The 26,373-nt window shown below is 37.6% G+C and overlaps 2 protein-coding genes across 3 annotated transcripts in view; one reads left to right on the forward strand and one right to left on the reverse strand.

Annotated features, from left to right (window-relative positions):
• Positions 1–334: 334 nt before the first annotated feature.
• Positions 335–24,306, reverse strand: map3k8 (mitogen-activated protein kinase kinase kinase 8). 2 transcript variants are annotated; one of them, XM_084326729.1, is made up of 8 exons: positions 24,185–24,306; positions 8,527–8,961; positions 8,214–8,384; positions 7,382–7,643; positions 5,862–5,968; positions 4,500–4,652; positions 2,408–2,654; positions 335–1,946 (listed from the first exon to the last, which is right to left on the reverse strand). In XM_084326729.1, the coding sequence occupies exons 2-8, from the start codon at positions 8,953–8,955 to the stop codon at positions 1,822–1,824; spliced, it is 1,494 nt and encodes a 497-aa protein (XP_084182855.1). In that variant the 5' UTR covers positions 8,956–8,961; positions 24,185–24,306; the 3' UTR covers positions 335–1,821. The 2 variants fall into 2 exon arrangements, with proteins under 2 accessions (XP_084182855.1, XP_084182856.1); XM_084326730.1 differs by having other exon boundaries at positions 8,527–8,980; positions 24,185–24,279.
• An 867-nt stretch (positions 24,307–25,173) lies between these two features.
• Positions 25,174–26,373, forward strand: part of mtpap (mitochondrial poly(A) polymerase) — a gene marked incomplete at its 5' end in the record, with an annotated part of 56,968 nt that continues 55,768 nt past the window's right edge. The window contains one exon of the mRNA XM_084326728.1: positions 25,174–25,324. Coding sequence (XP_084182854.1) covers positions 25,174–25,324 — 151 coding nt within the window. The remainder of the gene's footprint in view (positions 25,325–26,373) is intronic.

The following is a 26,373-nucleotide window of genomic DNA, read 5'->3' on the forward strand; positions in this document are numbered from 1 at the left end:
TTTATCTGAATATAAAAAATAAAATAAATAAAACACTGTAAACAATATAATTAACTCTGAATATAAAATATGATATACTGTACTTTCAAAAAGGGGCAACATGCCTTATTCAGAGAGCGAATAGTCCAGGCTTATTCCTCAGAGAAGGAAAGCAGTACAGTACAGTAGGCTAAAGAATGAAAGTGAAACTGTGGAAATTCTGAGTCCCCATTCCTTAGAACATTCTTTCCTGTTATGAAAAGTCCAAAGTGTTGTTTTATTGTGAATGTTTTATGACATCAGCTCCAGAGGCATTTCAGAACAAACACATCACTTTTATTTTTCCTTTCTTTTTATTAACAATATGACATGACACAATCATTTTCAAACTCACATCATTACTTACTATAACCAAGAACAAAAAAGGTATAACAAGCAACTTTTATTTAATTTCTTTCTAATAAAGCTCAGACGACTTCATCCCACTGGCTGTACAGAAGGAACACACTTCAGTGATCACATGCAAAGCATACAACTGTCATTTGCATTGCAATTACGATGATAACAGATTTCATTCCATGGGAACGGACAGTTAAGCTCATCAAGAGCTTAACATATAAAACAATAACATTGGAATATTGCGCACATATTGTATTATTTCTATATATATCTTTTGTTTTAAATTATATCTCCACCACAGGGTCATATAAGGCATGTTTCCTCAATAGCCTAACTTGTACAGCATGAGTCACTTGTATAATGAATAATTATGTCCATAAATGATCAATCAACAAATCATTCCACAAGGACAAAAGGAGCTGAAACATCTCCCTCAGTTACCGACCAGCAGAACCAGAGAAGGAATCACACATACAGTATGCAATAGAACTCACTAGGGCTGAGCCCAAATGTTCCTTACATTGGCATTCAAATCTTAATTGATGGATTCGAACCTCCCCTTTTTAAATTAATTTTTTTTTATTCTCGTTTTTTTGTATTATTATTATTTTATTTTATATATCAGAATATCACAGTACTATGTTGTGTTTACAATAATTCGAAAGTCATGCACGAACACAGACACAACAACAACACAGTCTAGTCGAGATGAGGAGGGGTCACCGTCATACATCATCAGGAAATTAATCAATCATGCAAAAAAGAGAGTTGAGTGACTCACACTCACCCGTCTTATTTCATAATACAACGTTTCCGAATGGACGTTTGGATTAAACCAAGTGTATGCAGTGATGCTGAACTTTCTCAGTGGAACACAAGTTACTTAATGTTACACAGGTATGTTATGCACGTTAATTAAGCTAGGCACGTTTAGCTGGCTAACGTTAAGATAGCAGGAGCCGTCGGCCAACAAAGATGTTGTTTCAACAAATGTATTCACAAAATGGATTACCATCCAAATGTTATTGAAGCTTCCTGTGATCAGTAAGTAGGTACTACTACTCTTAATAACTGCAGCAATATGCGCATATGCGCTACGTTATATGCGTAAATGTGCGCTATGTGCCTAAAGTCAAGACTCGACAGTACTGAACCAGAAAGATTATTTAGGAGCAAATCTTTTGCATGATTAAAAACGATGGTTCGAATGTCCATTCGAAAAACCCTGGCGAAGTTCGAATCCCAAAAACAGGCTTCGGGGACAGCTCTAGAACTCACAGGACATTAGTCCCATTGCAGCCGTCTAGGCCCTCCGTCGTCCATTCTTTATGTCACATTTAGTCCCGAGTCAATGGCGACCGCCAATCTGACTGGACCGCTCATCGCTTCTGATGGGGCTTCCGTAGCAGGGGTTCTGTGCAAGGGGTCACCTCTGTCCCGGCGCTAGCTGTATTCAGTGGCAGGGGGCCCTCGCACTAACTTATAATATCCCGCCATGGCCCCGAGGTCGACGTACAGCGAGCCTTTCCTCTTGATGTGTCCAGAGTCCTCGGAGTACAGGGACGATTCTGCAGGACAGAGAAGATGGGGGTAAACAATGTGTCCTGTGTGTGTAAGATCAGATAAGAATAGAATAGAAATACTTTTATTATCCCGTGGGAAATTTGACACTGACACTAAAGATATTCCTTTATTGATCCCCTTATGGAAATTCAGGGGTCATAGCATCATGGAGGAGGGGGGAAGGCAGGTACTGTACAGGTGTGGGCATGTAATAGTAGAAGACATAAATACAGGCAATACAATTATAATAAAAGATATAAAGATAGAAATACAAAAAAAATAAAGATTAAAAAAGATTCAAATAAACAGTGTGTGTGTACACATGTATGCCTGCATGTGTGAGCATGTGCATGTGCACTGCATGTGTGTACTTGCTTGATGAAGTGTGCGAGTGTGGGTGTGCGTGCATGTACAAATCATGCTGCAGCGATTACTCATGGGTCCCCTAAACAAGTGTAATCCTCACCCTGGATGGTGTCCGGCTGCTGGCTGTGCTGGCGCAGGAGCGGGTGGTCGACCTCCCCCAGGGCCGAGTCCAGGCTCCAGCAGCGAGGCTGATCCTCCCTGGAGGGGTTGATGGCCTCGTCCCTCAGCAGCTCCGAGGCCGAGCTCCGCAGAGCGGGCTCCCTCTCCAGCGCTCGCTCCAGGAAGGAGCGCATGGCCGGGCTGCAGTCCTCGGCTATGTCTTCCAGCGGAGGCGCCTGCTTGTGGATCTGAGGCGGGAGGGAGGAGATCAGAAGAGGAATCGCTGTCAGACGCGAGACTGTGATATAGGCCAAGGCCACAACGTGATAACACACACGTCACACACACACACGTTACAACAACAACACTGTTCAGTCAGAGAAGCCATGTACGTAAGTGATTTTTCTCAGCACGTATGAACAGGTTCAGTGGGGCTAAAAAGGGAAGAAGTTGGGGTGGTAGAAAAGAGTCTGTAGAAGCCTCCAAAGACCACTTCCCTATGACAGCGGTTTCATGAGGAAGTTATAGACTTCCTCATGAAAGACTATGAGTGAGTCACTCATACAAATCAAAACCGGCGACAGAAAAACAGAAAACAGGACCATTGAAATCAAAAGAACCCATGTCATGGAAAAACCTTTAAAAAGGAGCGAAACGGAAGTAGCGGCTGACTGACGAACTAAGAGCGAGCCCTGAGGGCGTGTAGTCAAGTGGAGTCACGTTAAGCCACCGCTTATCACATGCCGATCAAGGCTGTGGAAAAGTAGAACGAGGTCACGGAAAAGTGCATGACTTTTGAGGCATGCACCAAAACACAAAATTAAGACCTTGGCCTTATCTCACGTTGTGAGGTATGTGTTTTATGTATGATAGTGACAAGAGAAAATGTGTGTGTTTTATGTATGATAGGGACAGAGAAATGGGTGTGCCGTCTGAATGACTTGACTGCTACTAGCCCATAGATAATGGGTTTTCCCCCTCCAAAAAAAAAGCATAATATTATGTAAGTAAATTGCTTTAACAGCAAGTAGGAGGAGCACATCTCAAATACAATTTATTGGCATTTATTATTCATTTAATCATTTGTCCATTGCACATTAATTTAAACTGTGCATTGTTATCCTAATGGATATGAGTAGAATGTATCGAGCAGTACATTCATTTAAACTGTGCATTGTTATCCTATTGGATACATAGGATACACATACGCAACACATGTAAAACGACTGTAATGTGATGTAATGTAATTAATGTAATTATCATAATTATTGTATGACCATGTAAAGAATGTCACTATTAATTATGTGCTCATTTTAAATAATGTACTTTTGGTAATGATGATATGTAATGACCACTTATTTTAGGTAGAAAAGCCTAACCAGGGACAGGGGTTGCAAATTGGCTAGAGATCCTACATGCAATGCGTCGGTATCTTGTTATTGTAACGGAACGTAGACCAAATGCGTCCACATTTTTATAGGATTCTAGCACATTTTCATAACAATAGCGAATATGACCATTTTCATTGAGGTTTCTTACAAATTAACGATGCTTTATGTTGTCCTTTATATGCCGATTATCATTAAAATCTTAAATTGTACCATATGTCCCCCTTTAGACAACATATGTAACGCTACCAGCGCACTTTTGTTAAGATAATTAGTTTACCATTTGCGGTCGCTATACTGCGGTCGCATACCGCTGTTTAGATCACATCGAAGAATAGACACATCTCAGTGACCTGTGACCTGTGCTAATGCTCTTGGGAAATGTATTCATGTAGTTTTCAACATTTTCACCTTTTAATTTTAAACCAATGCTGCCATCTACTGACAACAGAAAGTGTTGTCTAATAGTCACCTTGAGAGCCACTTCCGTATACAGCGTCGCCCGAAACCCATTCTAGAGATTCCCACTTTTTACTGGGAATGGGGCGTGGCCATATTTGGTCCCAGACAATAAGAGTGGCTGCGATTGGTCACCGTGACATTAACCCGCTACAATGTTTTCTATTGCATTGTCCCTGACAAATAAGCAAATAAATAAAATAATACAAAATAAAAAAATATGAGTAGAATGTATTGAGCACTTACAATGTAAAGGTAAGAGGGGTATGACGTGCGGGGATATCTCCTGACCCAGGGGGGACTTCCAGTCTGCATGTGGATGATTGTGGCCCCCAGGCTGTAGATGTCCGTCTTGGTGTCGTGCCCCCGACACAGGACCACTTCTGGACTCATATACATCTGGGGGAGGGGGGTAAGTAAGGATAATATTAGGCTAATGATCCAGCAGGTTATTGAGGTAATCTGGGCTTAACAAAAGGGTCATTGTGGAGAATGGTTCCTCTTTTTTGACCGATTCAAAATCGAGTGGAATTGCTGAGTGACGGGAAACGCAGGAGGTGAGTCAGTTGCATCTCGAAATACGACTTTATTTAATACAGCAATCTAAGGTCAGACCACACACGGCCGGAGAGACGCTAAGTGCGGTGCGGAAGGCCAGTGGCCTGTGGAGTGTGAACAAGTGAACACACACACACCACAGTATTAAGAGTCCATCTCTCTTTTCAGTTGGTTGGAAATTCCAGCCTGTTGCCTTCCCTCCCATGTTAATGTCAGCCTGAGCAGACCACCAGTATTGCTAGCTGTCTGTTTGCTAGCTCTTTCTCTGTTATTACTGCTGGGTGTCTGCCCTGGGACTTTCCACCAGTCAAGCCACAAGGGGCCAAAGGCACAAACACAGGAGCACACACACACGCCAAAATAGGAGAAGGAAGGCGCAATATGGGAGAAAAGAGCCGTGAAAAAGTCCCTTTCTGCATCACCCTACATTTTCCAAAGAGTGGATAAATTAAATATTTTAGGTTTAAATTTATTAGCTTCATTACAATAGTGTTCACTAATGCTACATGCTGTAATGCTTTCTGCTAAGCATTAGGTCCCCCCCAACTTTTATGCAGACAGTTTTGACGACGTGATTGGCAAGCACTGACAAGTCTTACAGCTAAACAACATTTTGAACGCCCCTGAGGGCGTCTATAATGATCTCAATCATGAACCAGAACACAGCTGCTGTTCCTGGTTATAAACACGCCTATGCAGGTGGTTCACAGAGTAAGAGGTAGCTTAAGTGCAGACTAGGACAAACAGTTTAATAGGCATTAGCGATTCTAATGTTAAGGGGTTCGATTCCTGCAAGGCACGTCTTTACATAGCCTGTTTAACCAGAATGATTATTTAGAGTATTCCATAACATCATCGTTGCAGACATCTTAGTACGCAAATAACCGGTGATCATCATTGAATGACAACTGTGGCCGTATTTCATCACATTGCGCCCTATTGGTAGGATACGCGCTACATGTCACGGCTATGCTATGAAACCAGAATGTGCCATAATTGATGTGGTGAGATCATTATGAACAACAGATCTTAGGGCGTTTTTTTTCTCACCTCCGTGCCCCTCAGGTCTCTGGGAGTGTACACATCCTCCGTCATCTGTACCGTTAGGCCAAAATCCACCAGCACCGCCTTGTCTGACATCAGGACTATGTTGCTGGCTAAAGAGAGAAGGGAGAGAGAGAGAGAGAGGAAAAACTAATATTCAGCTAATGTCACGTGAATAAAAGCCTATGTCAGACAAGATATTATTACAAGATACTAATAAAAACAAGCAATACTTCTGCCTCGCTGACAATTGCTGTTAGTCTTGAAGGTTCTGGCGACTAGTGTTTGAGGAAATAAGCACTCTTGAACTGAACACGCTCAGTGAGTAGGTAAACAAGCCCGCGCTGCGGTGTATTTATATTGCTTTCGACAGCATTGAGGAAAAAAGGACGTCGACTTCGTTTGGAGCAGTCGCTGGGAAAGTCAAACAAGCGTGTCACACGTTTCAGCGAGGAATCTGATGGATAACTGAAAAGCAGGCCTTCCCCCCCCCCCCCCCCTTCCCCTCCAACTGCTTGTCCTCCAGGCTTCTTTACCTCACCGGGGCTCAAATTACATATTTTGACTGGAGGCAGGAAGCACGCGTCAGAGAGGGCCAGGCCACAAAGCGGGTCATTGTCGTAACTCACTCTCCTCCTCTCTCAGCACCCTGCATTTAACCCTTCCTGGAGGTGGGAGGAACTGCCTGGAATCTCCAGACACCAAAGAGCCTTTAGGTCGTGACTGGCTGACAGACAGCTCCAGGGAGAGCCTTTCATCCCGGGGCGGCTGCTGCGGTCACACTGATTGGCTCCTCTGAGATCAGAACCCAGCCGTGCTGACTCAACCCAACTGGTTTCCTGTGTCCCAGCAATCTCGGTAAGCAATTACCCAACTTTTTTTTATTTTTTTTTAACCAGTGACCCTGCCTACTTTCGGCAAACACCACCAGTTTCCTGCTCACAAGGCCCTCGTAACAAACACACAGGGAGAGAAAGAAGAGTCTCTTCTTTACGGTCAAATATATTGTGTTGTGTGCATTCTATTGAGATACATCAAGCCTGTGGTCTGTGGCTGTTGTTGTACCTCAACATGATTCATCCGCTTCCTGCCAGGTTCTAAAGGCTCCATCTGTTGAGAAAAACACAACAGGACCCCCCGGCTTGCGTCTGACGTAGAAATGGCTGACGACTCATCGCCGGACTTCCTGCACCACAAATCCGTACATGCATGTCTGACCGGGCGGGAAGAATGTCCTCCGTCCCTCAATACGAAGTTCTCAAAGTGCCCATAAGCGAGGCACATAACCCCCAAACTGCTCCAGTGGAGCTGCGACAAGTGGCCAGCAGTCTGACTGTGGTTGCACTGGGCGGTTCTCAGGTGTAAATGTGACGCATGGGGGGGGGGGGTTCAGCGCCCAAGGGCCCCCATAAAACAGATAGAAATCTCAACGTGATTACCCTGGTCTCCTATCTGTCATAGGAGAGAAAATAACGGACCTGCCCCCGAGAGGGGGAACGTGTTTGCTTAGTTTCTGCCTGGCTTACGTTTGATGTCATGGTGGATGACATTGTGGGAGTGGAGGTACTCCAGGCCCCGGAGGACCTGCTTGGTCACCCAGATGATCTCAAACTCCCTCATGGGCCCGCAGCTGTCCAGCTTCTCCAGAACCGAGCCACCCTCGCCCGCCTCCATGTACAGGTGGATGCTCTGGTCCCACAGCACGGCCCCGTAGAGCTCGGCGATGTTCTCGTGACGGAACCGGGCCTGGATCTCCACATCGGCTGCTTTGAAGTTCTCCATGGGGATCTGTGTGGATAATAATATAAATAAAAATCATTGACCTGTGCAAATATATTCCTGTTAAAGCACAGTTGTTATCATATGATGGATCAGTTATAACAATATGATGATAATGGTACTGTCTTCCCATATCTAAAGCAGTCTGGAAATACAAAGGAGGTATATTGTGGGCCATAGTTAGTGAACTGACGCAGGTGCGCTATTTACAGTATGTGCATTGTGTGTGTACATAGCATTCAGCGTGATGAAACCAGACCAGGAAACCGCTCCCAAAGGGCATGGCAAATTTTTTTTTACAGGAAATACTAAATGTGCCCCTTGTGAATAGTTAGAATAATAGAATAGAATAGAATAGTACTTCCCATCATCGTCCACCTACTGTACCAGAGTAACACTGACAAAGAGAATTGCTCAATAAAAATGTAAAAAAGCTACAAAATCAGGCAGATCAGATCCGACTGCTTGGTTTTGTAAATTATTTACTGAGAACTTTTTTTTTTTTTTAACATTTAAACACTTCTTTTCCTCTTACAACATCGCCAGCCCGCATTCCAGGCATTGCTGTGCAGGACTCACCAGTTTGCATGCCATTCGCTTCCTGGTTGTGGTGTCCTGAGCCAAGTGGACTTTCCCGAAGGAGCCTTTGGGAACGAGGCCAGAGCCGGGATTCTTGTAGGTCAACTTCCACGGGAATAGGAGCACGTCCTCGTCGATCTGGTAGCGGCCATTCTTTACAGCCATGTCCTTCTGCAAACAAAGGCAGTTAAATATAAACAGTGCAAGCTGTTCAGTGCCACAATCTAATGCATCGAGAGGGGAAGTTGCCGATTCATTCGGCCGTACGGCCTCATTATTATGAGGACTGTATTGAAACAGCACAAGCTCTCACCTTATTGAGTAGTACTCCCATCTCCTGAGGCAGGTGCTTCAAGGCCGCGAGCTGCATGTCAGAGAGGAGGTTCACAAAGGACAGGAGGTCAGACACCGTCCCGTACCTCACCCCGACCTGCCCCTTCTCCTGGGTCCCTGAACCCACCGAGTGCCCACAGTCCCCCGCCCCCTCCTCGTTTTGGTCCATCTCCTCCTGGGAGAGACCCTCCTCCTCCTCAAACGACAGTCCTCCCTCGTCTTCATCGGCTTGATAGAGAGTCTCCACTGCGTCGATGATGTCCTCTATGTTCATGTGAGCCAGGAGCATTTCTATTCTACTGTTGTATTTGTAATCCATCTTGTCCGCTTGAGTCGTCTTCTCTGGCGCTACACCGGAACACTGCCAATTCGTTGCAGAACCACAGACTCCATTGGGGCCCTCTGTCATGACTGACTGAAACAAACGTGCATGTCTGTCAGTCAGGAGAATTATACACAATACAGAGAAGAATTAGTAGTGCAACCTTCTGCAGAGATTGGGGAGGGGCTAAGGGTAGTGTTTTTCAAGAGGATTAAGGGAGTTTCACAGAAATGTGGGAAGCCCCTCAGGCAAGCTTAGCCCCCCCCCCCCCCTCTTTACAAGGATTCAAAAGCATGCAAATCTAACATTTTAAAGAGCTGAACTGTGTTCTGGCATCTACCTTAGTCTTAACACAAACTATTAGTGGACATGTAAAGGAGAAACTGCGGTCAAGTGAGCCGTCTTTTGCTTTTGCGTGGTCAAGTGAGCCGCTCTTGTTTTTCGAGTGCGCGATTAGTTCCAGGTTTACGGTAATGCATTAAAACAAGCCTGGGACGCTGTTGTAATGAACCGACGTGACTTTTGAACACAGTCTCACAAGTAGATCTTACAGAAATACTTAATATGACATTGAATGCGCATCGAATCAATAGGACGTTTAGTCTAATCAATAGGACGTTTCGTATGTGCAGTATTATTGAACATCGAATCAATAGGACGCGCAGTATATTCGATCACTAAACTAAAGCTACAGACAATTCCACAGAGGAACACTTCCGGTGAGGATTTCAAAGTAAAGGATGGCATGTGGTTCATTTCTATTATTTCATAAGTAGTTTATTACACTGCCATGTTTGTACTTAATACTTCTCAAGACTACTTGCACAAATAATATTAACTACTTTTACTGTGTACTTTGAGTAATTTGAGTTTCAAAGTCCTTTTTATAGAACAATGAGTATTTTCGACTAACTTTGATGTTGGATAAAAACAATTCTTCCCATAAGCACTTTATGAAACTGCCATGGTTGTACTTAGTACCTCTTAGACTACCTGTACAAATTATATGAAATATTTTTACTGTGTACTTTTTGAGTAATTTCAGTTTTAAAGTCCCCAGAATCAGCATTTTCGACTAACTTTGATGTGGGATAAAAAAAGATTTTCCCATAAGCACTTGATGAAACTGCCATGGTTGTACTTAGTACCTCTTAGACTACCTGTACAAATTATATGAAATATTTTTACTGTGTACTTTTTGAGTAATTTCAGTTTCAAAGTCCCCAGAATCAGCATTTTCGACTAACTTTGATGTGGGATAAAAAAAGATTTTCCCATAAGCACCTTATGAAACTGCCATGGTTGTACTTAGTACCTCTTAGACTACCTGTACAAATTATATGAAATATTTTTACTGTGTACTTTTTGAGTAATTTGAGTTTCAAAGTCCCCAGAATCAGCATTTTCGACTAACTTTGATGTGGGATAAAAAAAGATTTTCCCATAAGCACCTTATGAAACTGCCATGGTTGTACTTAGTACCTCTTAGACTACCTGTACAAATTATATGAAATATTTTTACTGTGTACTTTTTGAGTAATTTGAGTTTCAAAGTCCCCAGAATCAGCATTTTCGACTAACTTTGATGTGCGATAAAAAAAGATTTTCCCATAAGCACCTTATGAAACTGCCATGGTTGTACTTAGTACCTCTTAGACTACTTGCACAAATTATATGAAATATTTTTACTGTGTACTTTTTGAGTAATTTCAGTTTTAAAGTCCCCAGAATCAGCATTTTCGACTAACTTTGATGTGGGATAAAAAAAGATTTCCCCATAAGCACCTTATGAAACTGCCATGGTTGTACTTAGTACCTCTTAGACTACGTGTACAAATTATATGAAATATTTTTACTGTGTACTTTTTGAGTAATTTCAGTTTCAAAGTCCCCAGAATCAGCATTTTCGACTAACTTTGATGTGGGATAAAAAAAGATTTTCCCATAAGCACCTTATGAAACTGCCATGGTTGTACTTAGTACCTCTTAGACTACCTGTACAAATTATATGAAATATTTTTACTGTGTACTTTTTGAGTAATTTGAGTTTCAAAGTCCCCAGAATCAGCATTTTCGACTAACTTTGATGTGGGATAAAAAAAGATTTTCCCATAAGCACCTTATGAAACTGCCATGGTTGTACTTAGTACCTCTTAGACTACTTGCACAAATTATATGAAATATTTTTACTGTGTACTTTTTGAGTAATTTGAGTTTCAAAGTCCCCAGAATCAGCATTTTCGACTAACTTTGATGTGGGATAAAAAAAGATTTTCCCATAAGCACCTTATGAAACTGCCATGGTTGTACTTAGTACCTCTTAGACTACTTGTACAAATTATATGAAATATTTTTACTGTGTACTTTTTGAGTAATTTCAGTTTTAAAGTCCTCAGAATCAGCATTTTCGACTAACTTTGATGTGGGATAAAAAAAGATTTTCCCATAAGCACCTTATGAAACTGCCATGGTTGTACTTAGTACCTCTTAGACTACGTGTACAAATTATATGAAATATTTTTACTGTGTACTTTTTGAGTAATTTCAGTTTTAAAGTCCCCAGAATCAGCATTTTTGACTAACTTTGATGTGGGATAAAAAAAGATTTTCCCATAAGCACCTTATGAAACTGCCATGGTTGTACTTAGTACCTCTTAGACTACGTGTACAAATTATATGAAATATTTTTACTGTGTACTTTTTGAGTAATTTCAGTTTCAAAGTCCCCAGAATCAGCATTTTCGACTAACTTTGATGTTGGATAAAAAAAGATTTTCCCATAAGCACCTTATGAAACTGCCATGGTTGTACTTAGTACCTCTTAGACTACTTGCACAAATTATATGAAATATTTTTACTGTGTACTTTTTGAGTAATTTCAGTTTTAAAGTCCCCAGAATCAGCATTTTCGACTAACTTTGATGTGGGATAAAAAAAGATTTTCCCATAAGCACTTGATGAAACTGCCATGGTTGTACTTAGTACCTCTTAGACTACCTGTACAAATTATATGAAATATTTTTACTGTGTACTTTTTGAGTAATTTCAGTTTCAAAGTCCCCAGAATCAGCATTTTCGACTAACTTTGATGTGGGATAAAAAAAGATTTTCCCATAAGCACCTTATGAAACTGCCATGGTTGTACTTAGTACCTCTTAGACTACCTGTACAAATTATATGAAATATTTTTACTGTGTACTTTTTGAGTAATTTGAGTTTCAAAGTCCCCAGAATCAGCATTTTCGACTAACTTTGATGTGGGATAAAAAAAGATTTTCCCATAAGCACCTTATGAAACTGCCATGGTTGTACTTAGTACCTCTTAGACTACCTGTACAAATTATATGAAATATTTTTACTGTGTACTTTTTGAGTAATTTGAGTTTCAAAGTCCCCAGAATCAGCATTTTCGACTAACTTTGATGTGCGATAAAAAAAGATTTTCCCATAAGCACCTTATGAAACTGCCATGGTTGTACTTAGTACCTCTTAGACTACTTGCACAAATTATATGAAATATTTTTACTGTGTACTTTTTGAGTAATTTCAGTTTTAAAGTCCCCAGAATCAGCATTTTCGACTAACTTTGATGTGGGATAAAAAAAGATTTTCCCATAAGCACCTTATGAAACTGCCATGGTTGTACTTAGTACCTCTTAGACTACGTGTACAAATTATATGAAATATTTTTACTGTGTACTTTTTGAGTAATTTCAGTTTCAAAGTCCCCAGAATCAGCATTTTCGACTAACTTTGATGTCGGATAAAAAAAGATTTTCCCATAAGCACCTTATGAAACTGCCATGGTTGTACTTAGTACCTCTTAGACTACCTGTACAAATTATATGAAATATTTTTACTGTGTACTTTTTGAGTAATTTGAGTTTCAAAGTCCCCAGAATCAGCATTTTCGACTAACTTTGATGTGGGATAAAAAAAGATTTTCCCATAAGCACCTTATGAAACTGCCATGGTTGTACTTAGTACCTCTTAGACTACTTGCACAAATTATATGAAATATTTTTACTGTGTACTTTTTGAGTAATTTGAGTTTCAAAGTCCCCAGAATCAGCATTTTCGACTAACTTTGATGTGGGATAAAAAAAGATTTTCCCATAAGCACCTTATGAAACTGCCATGGTTGTACTTAGTACCTCTTAGACTACGTGTACAAATTATATGAAATATTTTTACTGTGTACTTTTTGAGTAATTTGAGTTTCAAAGTCCCCAGAATCAGCATTTTCGACTAACTTTGATGTGGGATAAAAAAAGATTTTCCCATAAGCACCTTATGAAACTGCCATGGTTGTACTTAGTACCTCTTAGACTACTTGCACAAATTATATGAAATATTTTTACTGTGTACTTTTTGAGTAATTTGAGTTTCAAAGTCCCCAGAATCAGCATTTTCGACTAACTTTGATGTGGGATAAAAAAAGATTTTCCCATAAGCACCTTATGAAACTGCCATGGTTGTACTTAGTACCTCTTAGACTACTTGTACAAATTATATGAAATATTTTTACTGTGTACTTTTTGAGTAATTTCAGTTTTAAAGTCCTCAGAATCAGCATTTTCGACTAACTTTGATGTGGGATAAAAAAAGATTTTCCCATAAGCACCTTATGAAACTGCCATGGTTGTACTTAGTACCTCTTAGACTACTTGCACAAATTATATGAAATATTTTTACTGTGTACTTTTTGAGTAATTTGAGTTTCAAAGTCCCCAGAATCAGCATTTTCGACTAACTTTGATGTGGGATAAAAAAAGATTTTCCCATAAGCACCTTATGAAACTGCCATGGTTGTACTTAGTACCTCTTAGACTACGTGTACAAATTATATGAAATATTTTTACTGTGTACTTTTTGAGTAATTTGAGTTTCAAAGTCCCCAGAATCAGCATTTTCGACTAACTTTGATGTGGGATAAAAAAAGATTTTCCCATAAGCACCTTATGAAACTGCCATGGTTGTACTTAGTACCTCTTAGACTACTTGCACAAATTATATGAAATATTTTTACTGTGTACTTTTTGAGTAATTTGAGTTTCAAAGTCCCCAGAATCAGCATTTTCGACTAACTTTGATGTGGGATAAAAAAAGATTTTCCCATAAGCACCTTATGAAACTGCCATGGTTGTACTTAGTACCTCTTAGACTACTTGTACAAATTATATGAAATATTTTTACTGTGTACTTTTTGAGTAATTTCAGTTTTAAAGTCCTCAGAATCAGCATTTTCGACTAACTTTGATGTGGGATAAAAAAAGATTTTCCCATAAGCACCTTATGAAACTGCCATGGTTGTACTTAGTACCTCTTAGACTACGTGTACAAATTATATGAAATATTTTTACTGTGTACTTTTTGAGTAATTTCAGTTTTAAAGTCCCCAGAATCAGCATTTTTGACTAACTTTGATGTGGGATAAAAAAAGATTTTCCCATAAGCACCTTATGAAACTGCCATGGTTGTACTTAGTACCTCTTAGACTACGTGTACAAATTATATGAAATATTTTTACTGTGTACTTTTTGAGTAATTTCAGTTTCAAAGTCCCCAGAATCAGCATTTTCGACTAACTTTGATGTTGGATAAAAAAAGATTTTCCCATAAGCACCTTATGAAACTGCCATGGTTGTACTTAGTACCTCTTAGACTACTTGCACAAATTATATGAAATATTTTTACTGTGTACTTTTTGAGTAATTTCAGTTTTAAAGTCCCCAGAATCAGCATTTTCGACTAACTTTGATGTGGGATAAAAAAAGATTTTCCCATAAGCACTTGATGAAACTGCCATGGTTGTACTTAGTACCTCTTAGACTACCTGTACAAATTATATGAAATATTTTTACTGTGTACTTTTTGAGTAATTTCAGTTTCAAAGTCCCCAGAATCAGCATTTTCGACTAACTTTGATGTGGGATAAAAAAAGATTTTCCCATAAGCACCTTATGAAACTGCCATGGTTGTACTTAGTACCTCTTAGACTACCTGTACAAATTATATGAAATATTTTTACTGTGTACTTTTTGAGTAATTTGAGTTTCAAAGTCCCCAGAATCAGCATTTTCGACTAACTTTGATGTGGGATAAAAAAAGATTTTCCCATAAGCACCTTATGAAACTGCCATGGTTGTACTTAGTACCTCTTAGACTACCTGTACAAATTATATGAAATATTTTTACTGTGTACTTTTTGAGTAATTTGAGTTTCAAAGTCCCCAGAATCAGCATTTTCGACTAACTTTGATGTGCGATAAAAAAAGATTTTCCCATAAGCACCTTATGAAACTGCCATGGTTGTACTTAGTACCTCTTAGACTACTTGCACAAATTATATGAAATATTTTTACTGTGTACTTTTTGAGTAATTTCAGTTTTAAAGTCCCCAGAATCAGCATTTTCGACTAACTTTGATGTGGGATAAAAAAAGATTTTCCCATAAGCACCTTATGAAACTGCCATGGTTGTACTTAGTACCTCTTAGACTACGTGTACAAATTATATGAAATATTTTTACTGTGTACTTTTTGAGTAATTTCAGTTTCAAAGTCCCCAGAATCAGCATTTTCGACTAACTTTGATGTCGGATAAAAAAAGATTTTCCCATAAGCACCTTATGAAACTGCCATGGTTGTACTTAGTACCTCTTAGACTACCTGTACAAATTATATGAAATATTTTTACTGTGTACTTTTTGAGTAATTTGAGTTTCAAAGTCCCCAGAATCAGCATTTTCGACTAACTTTGATGTGGGATAAAAAAAGATTTTCCCATAAGCACCTTATGAAACTGCCATGGTTGTACTTAGTACCTCTTAGACTACTTGCACAAATTATATGAAATATTTTTACTGTGTACTTTTTGAGTAATTTGAGTTTCAAAGTCCCCAGAATCAGCATTTTCGACTAACTTTGATGTGGGATAAAAAAAGATTTTCCCATAAGCACCTTATGAAACTGCCATGGTTGTACTTAGTACCTCTTAGACTACGTGTACAAATTATATGAAATATTTTTACTGTGTACTTTTTGAGTAATTTGAGTTTCAAAGTCCCCAGAATCAGCATTTTCGACTAACTTTGATGTGGGATAAAAAAAGATTTTCCCATAAGCACCTTATGAAACTGCCATGGTTGTACTTAGTACCTCTTAGACTACTTGCACAAATTATATGAAATATTTTTACTGTGTACTTTTTGAGTAATTTGAGTTTCAAAGTCCCCAGAATCAGCATTTTCGACTAACTTTGATGTGGGATAAAAAAAGATTTTCCCATAAGCACCTTATGAAACTGCCATGGTTGTACTTAGTACCTCTTAGACTACTTGTACAAATTATATGAAATATTTTTACTGTGTACTTTTTGAGTAATTTCAGTTTTAAAGTCCTCAGAATCAGCATTTTCGACTAACTTTGATGTGGGATAAAAAAAGATTTTCCCATAAGCACCTTATGAAACTGCCATGGTTGTACTTAGTACCTCTTAGACTACGTGTACAAATTATATGAAATATTTTTACTGTGTACTTTTTGAGTAATTTCAGTTTTAAAGTCCCCAGAATCAGCATTTTCGACTAACTTTGATGTGGGATAAAAAAAGATTTTCCCATAAGCACCTTATGAAACTGCCATGGTTGTACTTAGTACCTCTTAGACTACGTGTACAAATTATATGAAATATTTTTACTGTGTACTTTTTGAGTAATTTCAGTTTCAAAGTCCCCAGAATCAATTTGAAACTGAAATTACTCAAAAAGTACACAGTAAAAATATTTCATATAATTTGTACAAGTAGTCTAAGAGGTACTAAGTACAACCATGGCAGTTTCATAAGGTGCTTATGGGAAAATCTTTTTTTATCCCACATCAAAGTTAGTCGAAAATGCTGATTCTGGGGACTTTGAAACTGAAATTACTCAAAAAGTACACAGTAAAAATATTTCATATAATTTGTACAAGTAGTCTAAGAGGTACTAAGTACAACCATGGCAGTTTCATAAGGTGCTTATGGGAAAATCTTTTTTTATCCCACATCAAAGTTAGTCGAAAATGCTGATTCTGGGGACTTTGAAACTGAAATTACTCAAAAAGTACACAGTAAAAATATTTCATATAATTTGTACACGTAGTCTAAGAGGTACTAAGTACAACCATGGCAGTTTCATAAGGTGCTTATGGGAAAATCTTTTTTTATCCCACATCAAAGTTAGTCGAAAATGCTGATTCTGGGGACTTTGAAACTCAAATTACTCAAAAAGTACACAGTAAAAATATTTCATATAATTTGTACACGTAGTCTAAGAGGTACTAAGTACAACCATGGCAGTTTCATAAGGTGCTTATGGGAAAATCTTTTTTTATCCCACATCAAAGTTAGTCGAAAATGCTGATTCTGAGGACTTTAAAACTGAAATTACTCAAAAAGTACACAGTAAAAATATTTCATATAATTTGTACAAGTAGTCTAAGAGGTACTAAGTACAACCATGGCAGTTTCATAAGGTGCTTATGGGAAAATCTTTTTTTATCCCACATCAAAGTTAGTCGAAAATGCTGATTCTGGGGACTTTGAAACTCAAATTACTCAAAAAGTACACAGTAAAAATATTTCATATAATTTGTACACGTAGTCTAAGAGGTACTAAGTACAACCATGGCAGTTTCATAAGGTGCTTATGGGAAAATCTTTTTTTATCCCACATCAAAGTTAGTCGAAAATGCTGATTCTGGGGACTTTAAAACTGAAATTACTCAAAAAGTACACAGTAAAAATATTTCATATAATTTGTACAAGTAGTCTAAGAGGTACTAAGTACAACCATGGCAGTTTCATAAGGTGCTTATGGGAAAATCTTTTTTTATCCCACATCAAAGTTAGTCGAAAATGCTGATTCTGGGGACTTTAAAACTGAAATTACTCAAAAAGTACACAGTAAAAATATTTCATATAATTTGTGCAAGTAGTCTAAGAGGTACTAAGTACAACCATGGCAGTTTCATAAGGTGCTTATGGGAAAATCTTTTTTTATCCCACATCAAAGTTAGTCGAAAATGCTGATTCTGAGGACTTTAAAACTGAAATTACTCAAAAAGTACACAGTAAAAATATTTCATATAATTTGTACAAGTAGTCTAAGAGGTACTAAGTACAACCATGGCAGTTTCATAAGGTGCTTATGGGAAAATCTTTTTTTATCCCACATCAAAGTTAGTCGAAAATGCTGATTCTGGGGACTTTGAAACTCAAATTACTCAAAAAGTACACAGTAAAAATATTTCATATAATTTGTACACGTAGTCTAAGAGGTACTAAGTACAACCATGGCAGTTTCATAAGGTGCTTATGGGAAAATCTTTTTTTTATCCCACATCAAAGTTAGTCGAAAATGCTGATTCTGAGGACTTTAAAACTGAAATTACTCAAAAAGTACACAGTAAAAATATTTCATATAATTTGTACAAGTAGTCTAAGAGGTACTAAGTACAACCATGGCAGTTTCATAAGGTGCTTATGGGAAAATCTTTTTTTATCCCACATCAAAGTTAGTCGAAAATGCTGATTCTGAGGACTTTGAAACTCAAATTACTCAAAAAGTACACAGTAAAAATATTTCATATAATTTGTGCAAGTAGTCTAAGAGGTACTAAGTACAACCATGGCAGTTTCATAAGGTGCTTATGGGAAAATCTTTTTTTATCCGACATCAAAGTTAGTCGAAAATGCTGATTCTGAGGACTTTAAAACTGAAATTACTCAAAAAGTACACAGTAAAAATATTTCATATAATTTGTACAAGTAGTCTAAGAGGTACTAAGTACAACCATGGCAGTTTCATAAGGTGCTTATGGGAAAATCTTTTTTTATCCCACATCAAAGTTAGTCGAAAATGCTGATTCTGGGGACTTTGAAACTCAAATTACTCAAAAAGTACACAGTAAAAATATTTCATATAATTTGTGCAAGTAGTCTAAGAGGTACTAAGTACAACCATGGCAGTTTCATAAGGTGCTTATGGGAAAATCTTTTTTTATCCCACATCAAAGTTAGTCGAAAATGCTGATTCTGAGGACTTTAAAACTGAAATTACTCAAAAAGTACACAGTAAAAATATTTCATATAATTTGTACAAGTAGTCTAAGAGGTACTAAGTACAACCATGGCAGTTTCATAAGGTGCTTATGGGAAAATCTTTTTTTATCCCACATCAAAGTTAGTCGAAAATGCTGATTCTGAGGACTTTGAAACTCAAATTACTCAAAAAGTACACAGTAAAAATATTTCATATAATTTGTGCAAGTAGTCTAAGAGGTACTAAGTACAACCATGGCAGTTTCATAAGGTGCTTATGGGAAAATCTTTTTTTATCCCACATCAAAGTTAGTCGAAAATGCTGATTCTGAGGACTTTAAAACTGAAATTACTCAAAAAGTACACAGTAAAAATATTTCATATAATTTGTACAAGTAGTCTAAGAGGTACTAAGTACAACCATGGCAGTTTCATAAGGTGCTTATGGGAAAATCTTTTTTTATCCCACATCAAAGTTAGTCGAAAATGCTGATTCTGGGGACTTTGAAACTCAAATTACTCAAAAAGTACACAGTAAAAATATTTCATATAATTTGTGCAAGTAGTCTAAGAGGTACTAAGTACAACCATGGCAGTTTCATAAGGTGCTTATGGGAAAATCTTTTTTTATCCCACATCAAAGTTAGTCGAAAATGCTGATTCTGGGGACTTTGAAACTCAAATTACTCAAAAAGTACACAGTAAAAATATTTCATATAATTTGTACAAGTAGTCTAAGAGGTACTAAGTACAACCATGGCAGTTTCATAAGGTGCTTATGGGAAAATCTTTTTTTATCCCACATCAAAGTTAGTCGAAAATGCTGATTCTGGGGACTTTAAAACTGAAATTACTCAAAAAGTACACAGTAAAAATATTTCATATAATTTGTGCAAGTAGTCTAAGAGGTACTAAGTACAACCATGGCAGTTTCATAAGGTGCTTATGGGAAAATCTTTTTTTATCCCACATCAAAGTTAGTCGAAAATGCTGATTCTGAGGACTTTAAAACTGAAATTACTCAAAAAGTACACAGTAAAAATATTTCATATAATTTGTACAAGTAGTCTAAGAGGTACTAAGTACAACCATGGCAGTTTCATAAGGTGCTTATGGGAAAATCTTTTTTTATCCCACATCAAAGTTAGTCGAAAATGCTGATTCTGGGGACTTTGAAACTCAAATTACTCAAAAAGTACACAGTAAAAATATTTCATATAATTTGTACACGTAGTCTAAGAGGTACTAAGTACAACCATGGCAGTTTCATAAGGTGCTTATGGGAAAATCTTTTTTTATCCCACATCAAAGTTAGTCGAAAATGCTGATTCTGAGGACTTTAAAACTGAAATTACTCAAAAAGTACACAGTAAAAATATTTCATATAATTTGTACAAGTAGTCTAAGAGGTACTAAGTACAACCATGGCAGTTTCATAAGGTGCTTATGGGAAAATCTTTTTTTATCCCACATCAAAGTTAGTCGAAAATGCTGATTCTGGGGACTTTGAAACTCAAATTACTCAAAAAGTACACAGTAAAAATATTTCATATAATTTGTACACGTAGTCTAAGAGGTACTAAGTACAACCATGGCAGTTTCATAAGGTGCTTATGGGAAAATCTTTTTTTATCCCACATCAAAGTTAGTCGAAAATGCTGATTCTGAGGACTTTGAAACTCAAATTACTCAAAAAGTACACAGTAAAAATATTTCATATAATTTGTGCAAGTAGTCTAAGAGGTACTAAGTACAACCATGGCAGTTTCATAAGGTGCTTATGGGAAAATCTTTTTTTATCCCACATCAAAGTTAGTCGAAAATGCTGATTCTGGGGACTTTGAAACTCAAATTACTCAAAAAGTACACAGTAAAAATATTTCATATAATTTGTACAAGTAGTCTAAGAGGTACTAAGTACAACCATGGCAGTTTCATAAGGTGCTTATGGGAAAATCTTTTTTTATCCCACATCAAAGTTAGTCGAAAATGCTGATTCTGGGGACTTTAAAACTGAAATTACTCAAAAAGTACACAGTAAAAATATTTCATATAATTTGTACAAGTAGTCTAAGAGGTACTAAGTACAACCATGGCAGTTTCATAAGGTGCTTATGGGAAAATCTTTTTTTATCCCACATCAAAGTTAGTCGAAAATGCTGATTCTGGGGACTTTGAAACTCAAATTACTCAAAAAGTACACAGTAAAAATATTTCATATAATTTGTACACGTAGTCTAAGAGGTACTAAGTACAACCATGGCAGTTTCATAAGGTGCTTATGGGAAAATCTTTTTTTATCCCACATCAAAGTTAGTCGAAAATGCTGATTCTGAGGACTTTAAAACTGAAATTACTCAAAAAGTACACAGTAAAAATATTTCATATAATTTGTACAAGTAGTCTAAGAGGTACTAAGTACAACCATGGCAGTTTCATAAGGTGCTTATGGGAAAATCTTTTTTTATCCCACATCAAAGTTAGTCGAAAATGCTGATTCTGAGGACTTTGAAACTCAAATTACTCAAAAAGTACACAGTAAAAATATTTCATATAATTTGTGCAAGTAGTCTAAGAGGTACTAAGTACAACCATGGCAGTTTCATAAGGTGCTTATGGGAAAATCTTTTTTTATCCCACATCAAAGTTAGTCGAAAATGCTGATTCTGAGGACTTTAAAACTGAAATTACTCAAAAAGTACACAGTAAAAATATTTCATATAATTTGTACAAGTAGTCTAAGAGGTACTAAGTACAACCATGGCAGTTTCATAAGGTGCTTATGGGAAAATCTTTTTTTATCCCACATCAAAGTTAGTCGAAAATGCTGATTCTGGGGACTTTGAAACTCAAATTACTCAAAAAGTACACAGTAAAAATATTTCATATAATTTGTACACGTAGTCTAAGAGGTACTAAGTACAACCATGGCAGTTTCATAAGGTGCTTATGGGAAAATCTTTTTTTATCCCACATCAAAGTTAGTCGAAAATGCTGATTCTGAGGACTTTAAAACTGAAATTACTCAAAAAGTACACAGTAAAAATATTTCATATAATTTGTACAAGTAGTCTAAGAGGTACTAAGTACAACCATGGCAGTTTCATAAGGTGCTTATGGGAAAATCTTTTTTTATCCCACATCAAAGTTAGTCGAAAATGCTGATTCTGGGGACTTTGAAACTCAAATTACTCAAAAAGTACACAGTAAAAATATTTCATATAATTTGTACACGTAGTCTAAGAGGTACTAAGTACAACCATGGCAGTTTCATAAGGTGCTTATGGGAAAATCTTTTTTTATCCCACATCAAAGTTAGTCGAAAATGCTGATTCTGAGGACTTTGAAACTCAAATTACTCAAAAAGTACACAGTAAAAATATTTCATATAATTTGTGCAAGTAGTCTAAGAGGTACTAAGTACAACCATGGCAGTTTCATAAGGTGCTTATGGGAAAATCTTTTTTTATCCCACATCAAAGTTAGTCGAAAATGCTGATTCTGGGGACTTTGAAACTCAAATTACTCAAAAAGTACACAGTAAAAATATTTCATATAATTTGTACAAGTAGTCTAAGAGGTACTAAGTACAACCATGGCAGTTTCATAAGGTGCTTATGGGAAAATCTTTTTTTATCCCACATCAAAGTTAGTCGAAAATGCTGATTCTGGGGACTTTAAAACTGAAATTACTCAAAAAGTACACAGTAAAAATATTTCATATAATTTGTACAAGTAGTCTAAGAGGTACTAAGTACAACCATGGCAGTTTCATAAGGTGCTTATGGGAAAATCTTTTTTTATCCCACATCAAAGTTAGTCGAAAATGCTGATTCTGGGGACTTTGAAACTCAAATTACTCAAAAAGTACACAGTAAAAATATTTCATATAATTTGTACACGTAGTCTAAGAGGTACTAAGTACAACCATGGCAGTTTCATAAGGTGCTTATGGGAAAATCTTTTTTTATCCCACATCAAAGTTAGTCGAAAATGCTGATTCTGGGGACTTTGAAACTCAAATTACTCAAAAAGTACACAGTAAAAATATTTCATATAATTTGTGCAAGTAGTCTAAGAGGTACTAAGTACAACCATGGCAGTTTCATAAGGTGCTTATGGGAAAATCTTTTTTTATCCCACATCAAAGTTAGTCGAAAATGCTGATTCTGGGGACTTTGAAACTGAAATTACTCAAAAAGTACACAGTAAAAATATTTCATATAATTTGTACAGGTAGTCTAAGAGGTACTAAGTACAACCATGGCAGTTTCATAAGGTGCTTATGGGAAAATCTTTTTTTATCCCACATCAAAGTTAGTCGAAAATACTCATTGTTCTATAAAAAGGACTTTGAAACTCAAATTACTCAAAGTACACAGTAAAAGTAGTTAATATTATTTGTGCAAGTAGTCTTGAGAAGTATTAAGTACAAACATGGCAGTGTAATAAACTACTTATGAAATAATAGAAATGAACCACATGCCATCCTTTACTTTGAAATCCTCACCGGAAGTGTTCCTCTGTGGAATTGTCTGTAGCTTTTGTTTAGTGGTCGAATATACTGCGCGTCCTATTGATTCGATGTTCAATAATACTGCACATACGAAACGTCCTATTGATTAGACTAAACGTCCTATTGATTCGATGCGCATTCAATGTCATATTAAGTATTTCTGTAAGATCTACTTGCGAGACTGTGTTCAAAAGTCACGTCGGTTCATTACAACAGCCTCCCAGGGTTGTTTGAATGCATTACCGTAAACCTGGAACTAATCGCGCACTCGAAAAACAAGAGCGGCTCACTTGACCACGCAAAAGCAAAAGACGGCTCACTTGACCGCAGTAAGGAGAACGGCAGTAAGTAGCAGCAGTGTCCACCATTATTTGAATTTGAACAAGCAAAACAGCTGAAGCCCCATTCCAGTGACCAAAACATGGCACTGCAACTAATTAATAACACAAAAATATAGTAGGCACATTTGTGACTGTTACAACAAGGCTATAAAACGTTATGTATAAAATGATGAGTGTTAAATGTGTATGTAGCTGTCCCTAATAAAATAAACATTACTAAACTGAGTAGCAGCCAGTGGATACCACCGCGAAGACCCACATGCGTTACATTAAATTAGGAAAATATCCTCTCCGTACTGTTGTCTATTAATAAAAGCGGTACGTCTATACAGTTCAGAAATAATGGACGGTGAGACGGAGACTTGTTTATTATTACCTTGTTCGTTTACTGCCTAGAGTTTAGCGCCGCAGTCTCTGCATGGTGCGTCTCCTGCGGGTCCAACATGTAGACTGACCGGAGTTGATCTGACAGCGGAGTTTAGACCCAGCTGTCGCTGCTGACAAGGAAGAAGGAACTCCAGTAAGCAGAGGAAGTATTGTTGGTCTGTGCGGCCCCCGAGCGGCGTCATAAATAGAAGTGGGTCAAGTGCCAAATGTTTATAAACCCCCGTTGTTTTCGTTTTTTCTTTTCATTCTCTTTTATTTTTCCCAAATAATTTAGTCACATCATGGTTAGCCTGCTGTATGTATACATGGGGGACCCTGATGTAAACAAGACGAAAGTCTTTCTCTGGTCTGCATCCCCTTAACAATTGTATGTATTGAGCTGTACTGTACTGTACCCATTCTGCAATCTGTTAATACACTTTTCAATCAATCAATCAATCATTCATTCATCCCCTTTCCTGACTGCGATGCTAGCCTCGCTTGAATACGCAGTCACTGGCTCCCACGTTACTAGCCATGTTAATGTGCACATCAAGCACTGCTTAAAAGCGAGCGGTGGGTCCAAAATATATCAGATATAAATGTCAAAGGTACTCACCGTTGCATTAGGGTTTCACACACACACGCGGCGGGGTTTGAAAGCTCGGCGTTGCTAATAAACATTTTAAATATTTTTTATAAACTGGTCAACATGGTTTGCTATTTATCATCTTCCACTGAATAGTTGGGTATTTTCCTATGGAAAACAAACCACTCTATCACAACATTTTCCTTTAATCATATAGTAGCTAAGTCTGTGGTTATTGGTGTATGAAAATGATAGAACTTAATCCAAAAAATGATTCCATTGTGTCATTTATAATAAAACATGACGCATCTGCAAAATGTTATGTTAGCTTTTTAGGCCTTTTTGACAGTTCCGATTTGCCGTAGAACGGAAGTGTGCGCATGCGCCCTTACCCCACGCTCAATTTAACAATGGCGTCCTCCTTCGGAGTGTGCAGGTTACATATGAGGGGAGGCGGCAGGCTGATCAAATGCTTTCAGAAGATTGACACATGTTTTCAAAGAAGGCTCGGGACAAACACCGCTGCCGCGCACGCTGAAGCGTCCAAGAAAGATGAAACCGGTTGGTTACTCCGTACTGTCTGGGAAAGAATGCGGCTAGTAGTTAGCTTGCATGCTAACAAGCTCATTGACATCAACGAGAGTTTGCTAGGTAGCCAGGGTTAACAAACTAACAGCTGGTTCTGTTTCTCTTCAGCATATCACAAATGTGCGTTTTCTAACTTAGTTTTCTGCGTCAGTTTGAACTTACTATCGCTGTCGTTATCATCCATAGTTGAAGAAGCTCATCAGAACCTATGATCTAGAATGAACCAGCACTGGCAGTTATTGCTGTAATTGGGCTATACCATATATATTTTATCCATCTACACACCCTCTGCTTTCTATTAAGATAAGCACGTTCCTCCAGATTGACTTGGTGACGTTCACTTTGAGGTGTAATAATAATAATAATAATAATAATAATAATAATACACTTTATTTGTATAGCACCTTTCATACATAAACTGCAGCTCAAAGTGCTTCACAACAGAAAAAAACAGGCATAAAATGAGCACATAAAGTGCAGACATAAAATCACAGTTTTTTCACATTAGGATCTAACATCCCAACAGGCCACCTTGTTTATGGTTTGATTCAGTTTTAAATAGACAATAACAAAAAGAGTAAGATAAAATAGTGCAGTGCAATACAATAGTAGAATAGATTAAAATAGTTCTGGATTACTGTTCAACAGTTCAAAGTCGTCTTTACCTTCTCTGTTTGGTATCCACAGTTTAGAACTTGACAGTCTTCCCTCCTCTTTTATACCCACTTTGACCCTTCGAACCTCCCACTCAGGGCAAACCTCCCTCTCAGGGCGCAGTTCCATCTCTCAGGGTGCAGTTCTAGGCCTGGGTCCTACACAATTTTAAAGCCTGGCAGTCTCTTGTTTAAAACCCACAGTTTAATACCTGACAGCTTTGAACCTGTAATAAAAAGTAATAGAGTAAAATAATACAGTGCAATAAAATAGTAGAATAGAATAGATTGTAAAATTATGCAATATAATGGACAGTAAAATAGTGCTACAGTACAATCAACAGCGTAGTTAATTAGAAGGCTATGGTG

This window comes from Notolepis coatsorum (assembly GCF_963971535.1).
Source record: "Notolepis coatsorum genome assembly, chromosome: 12".
NCBI classification, from domain to species: Eukaryota; Metazoa; Chordata; class Actinopteri; order Aulopiformes; family Paralepididae; genus Notolepis; species Notolepis coatsorum.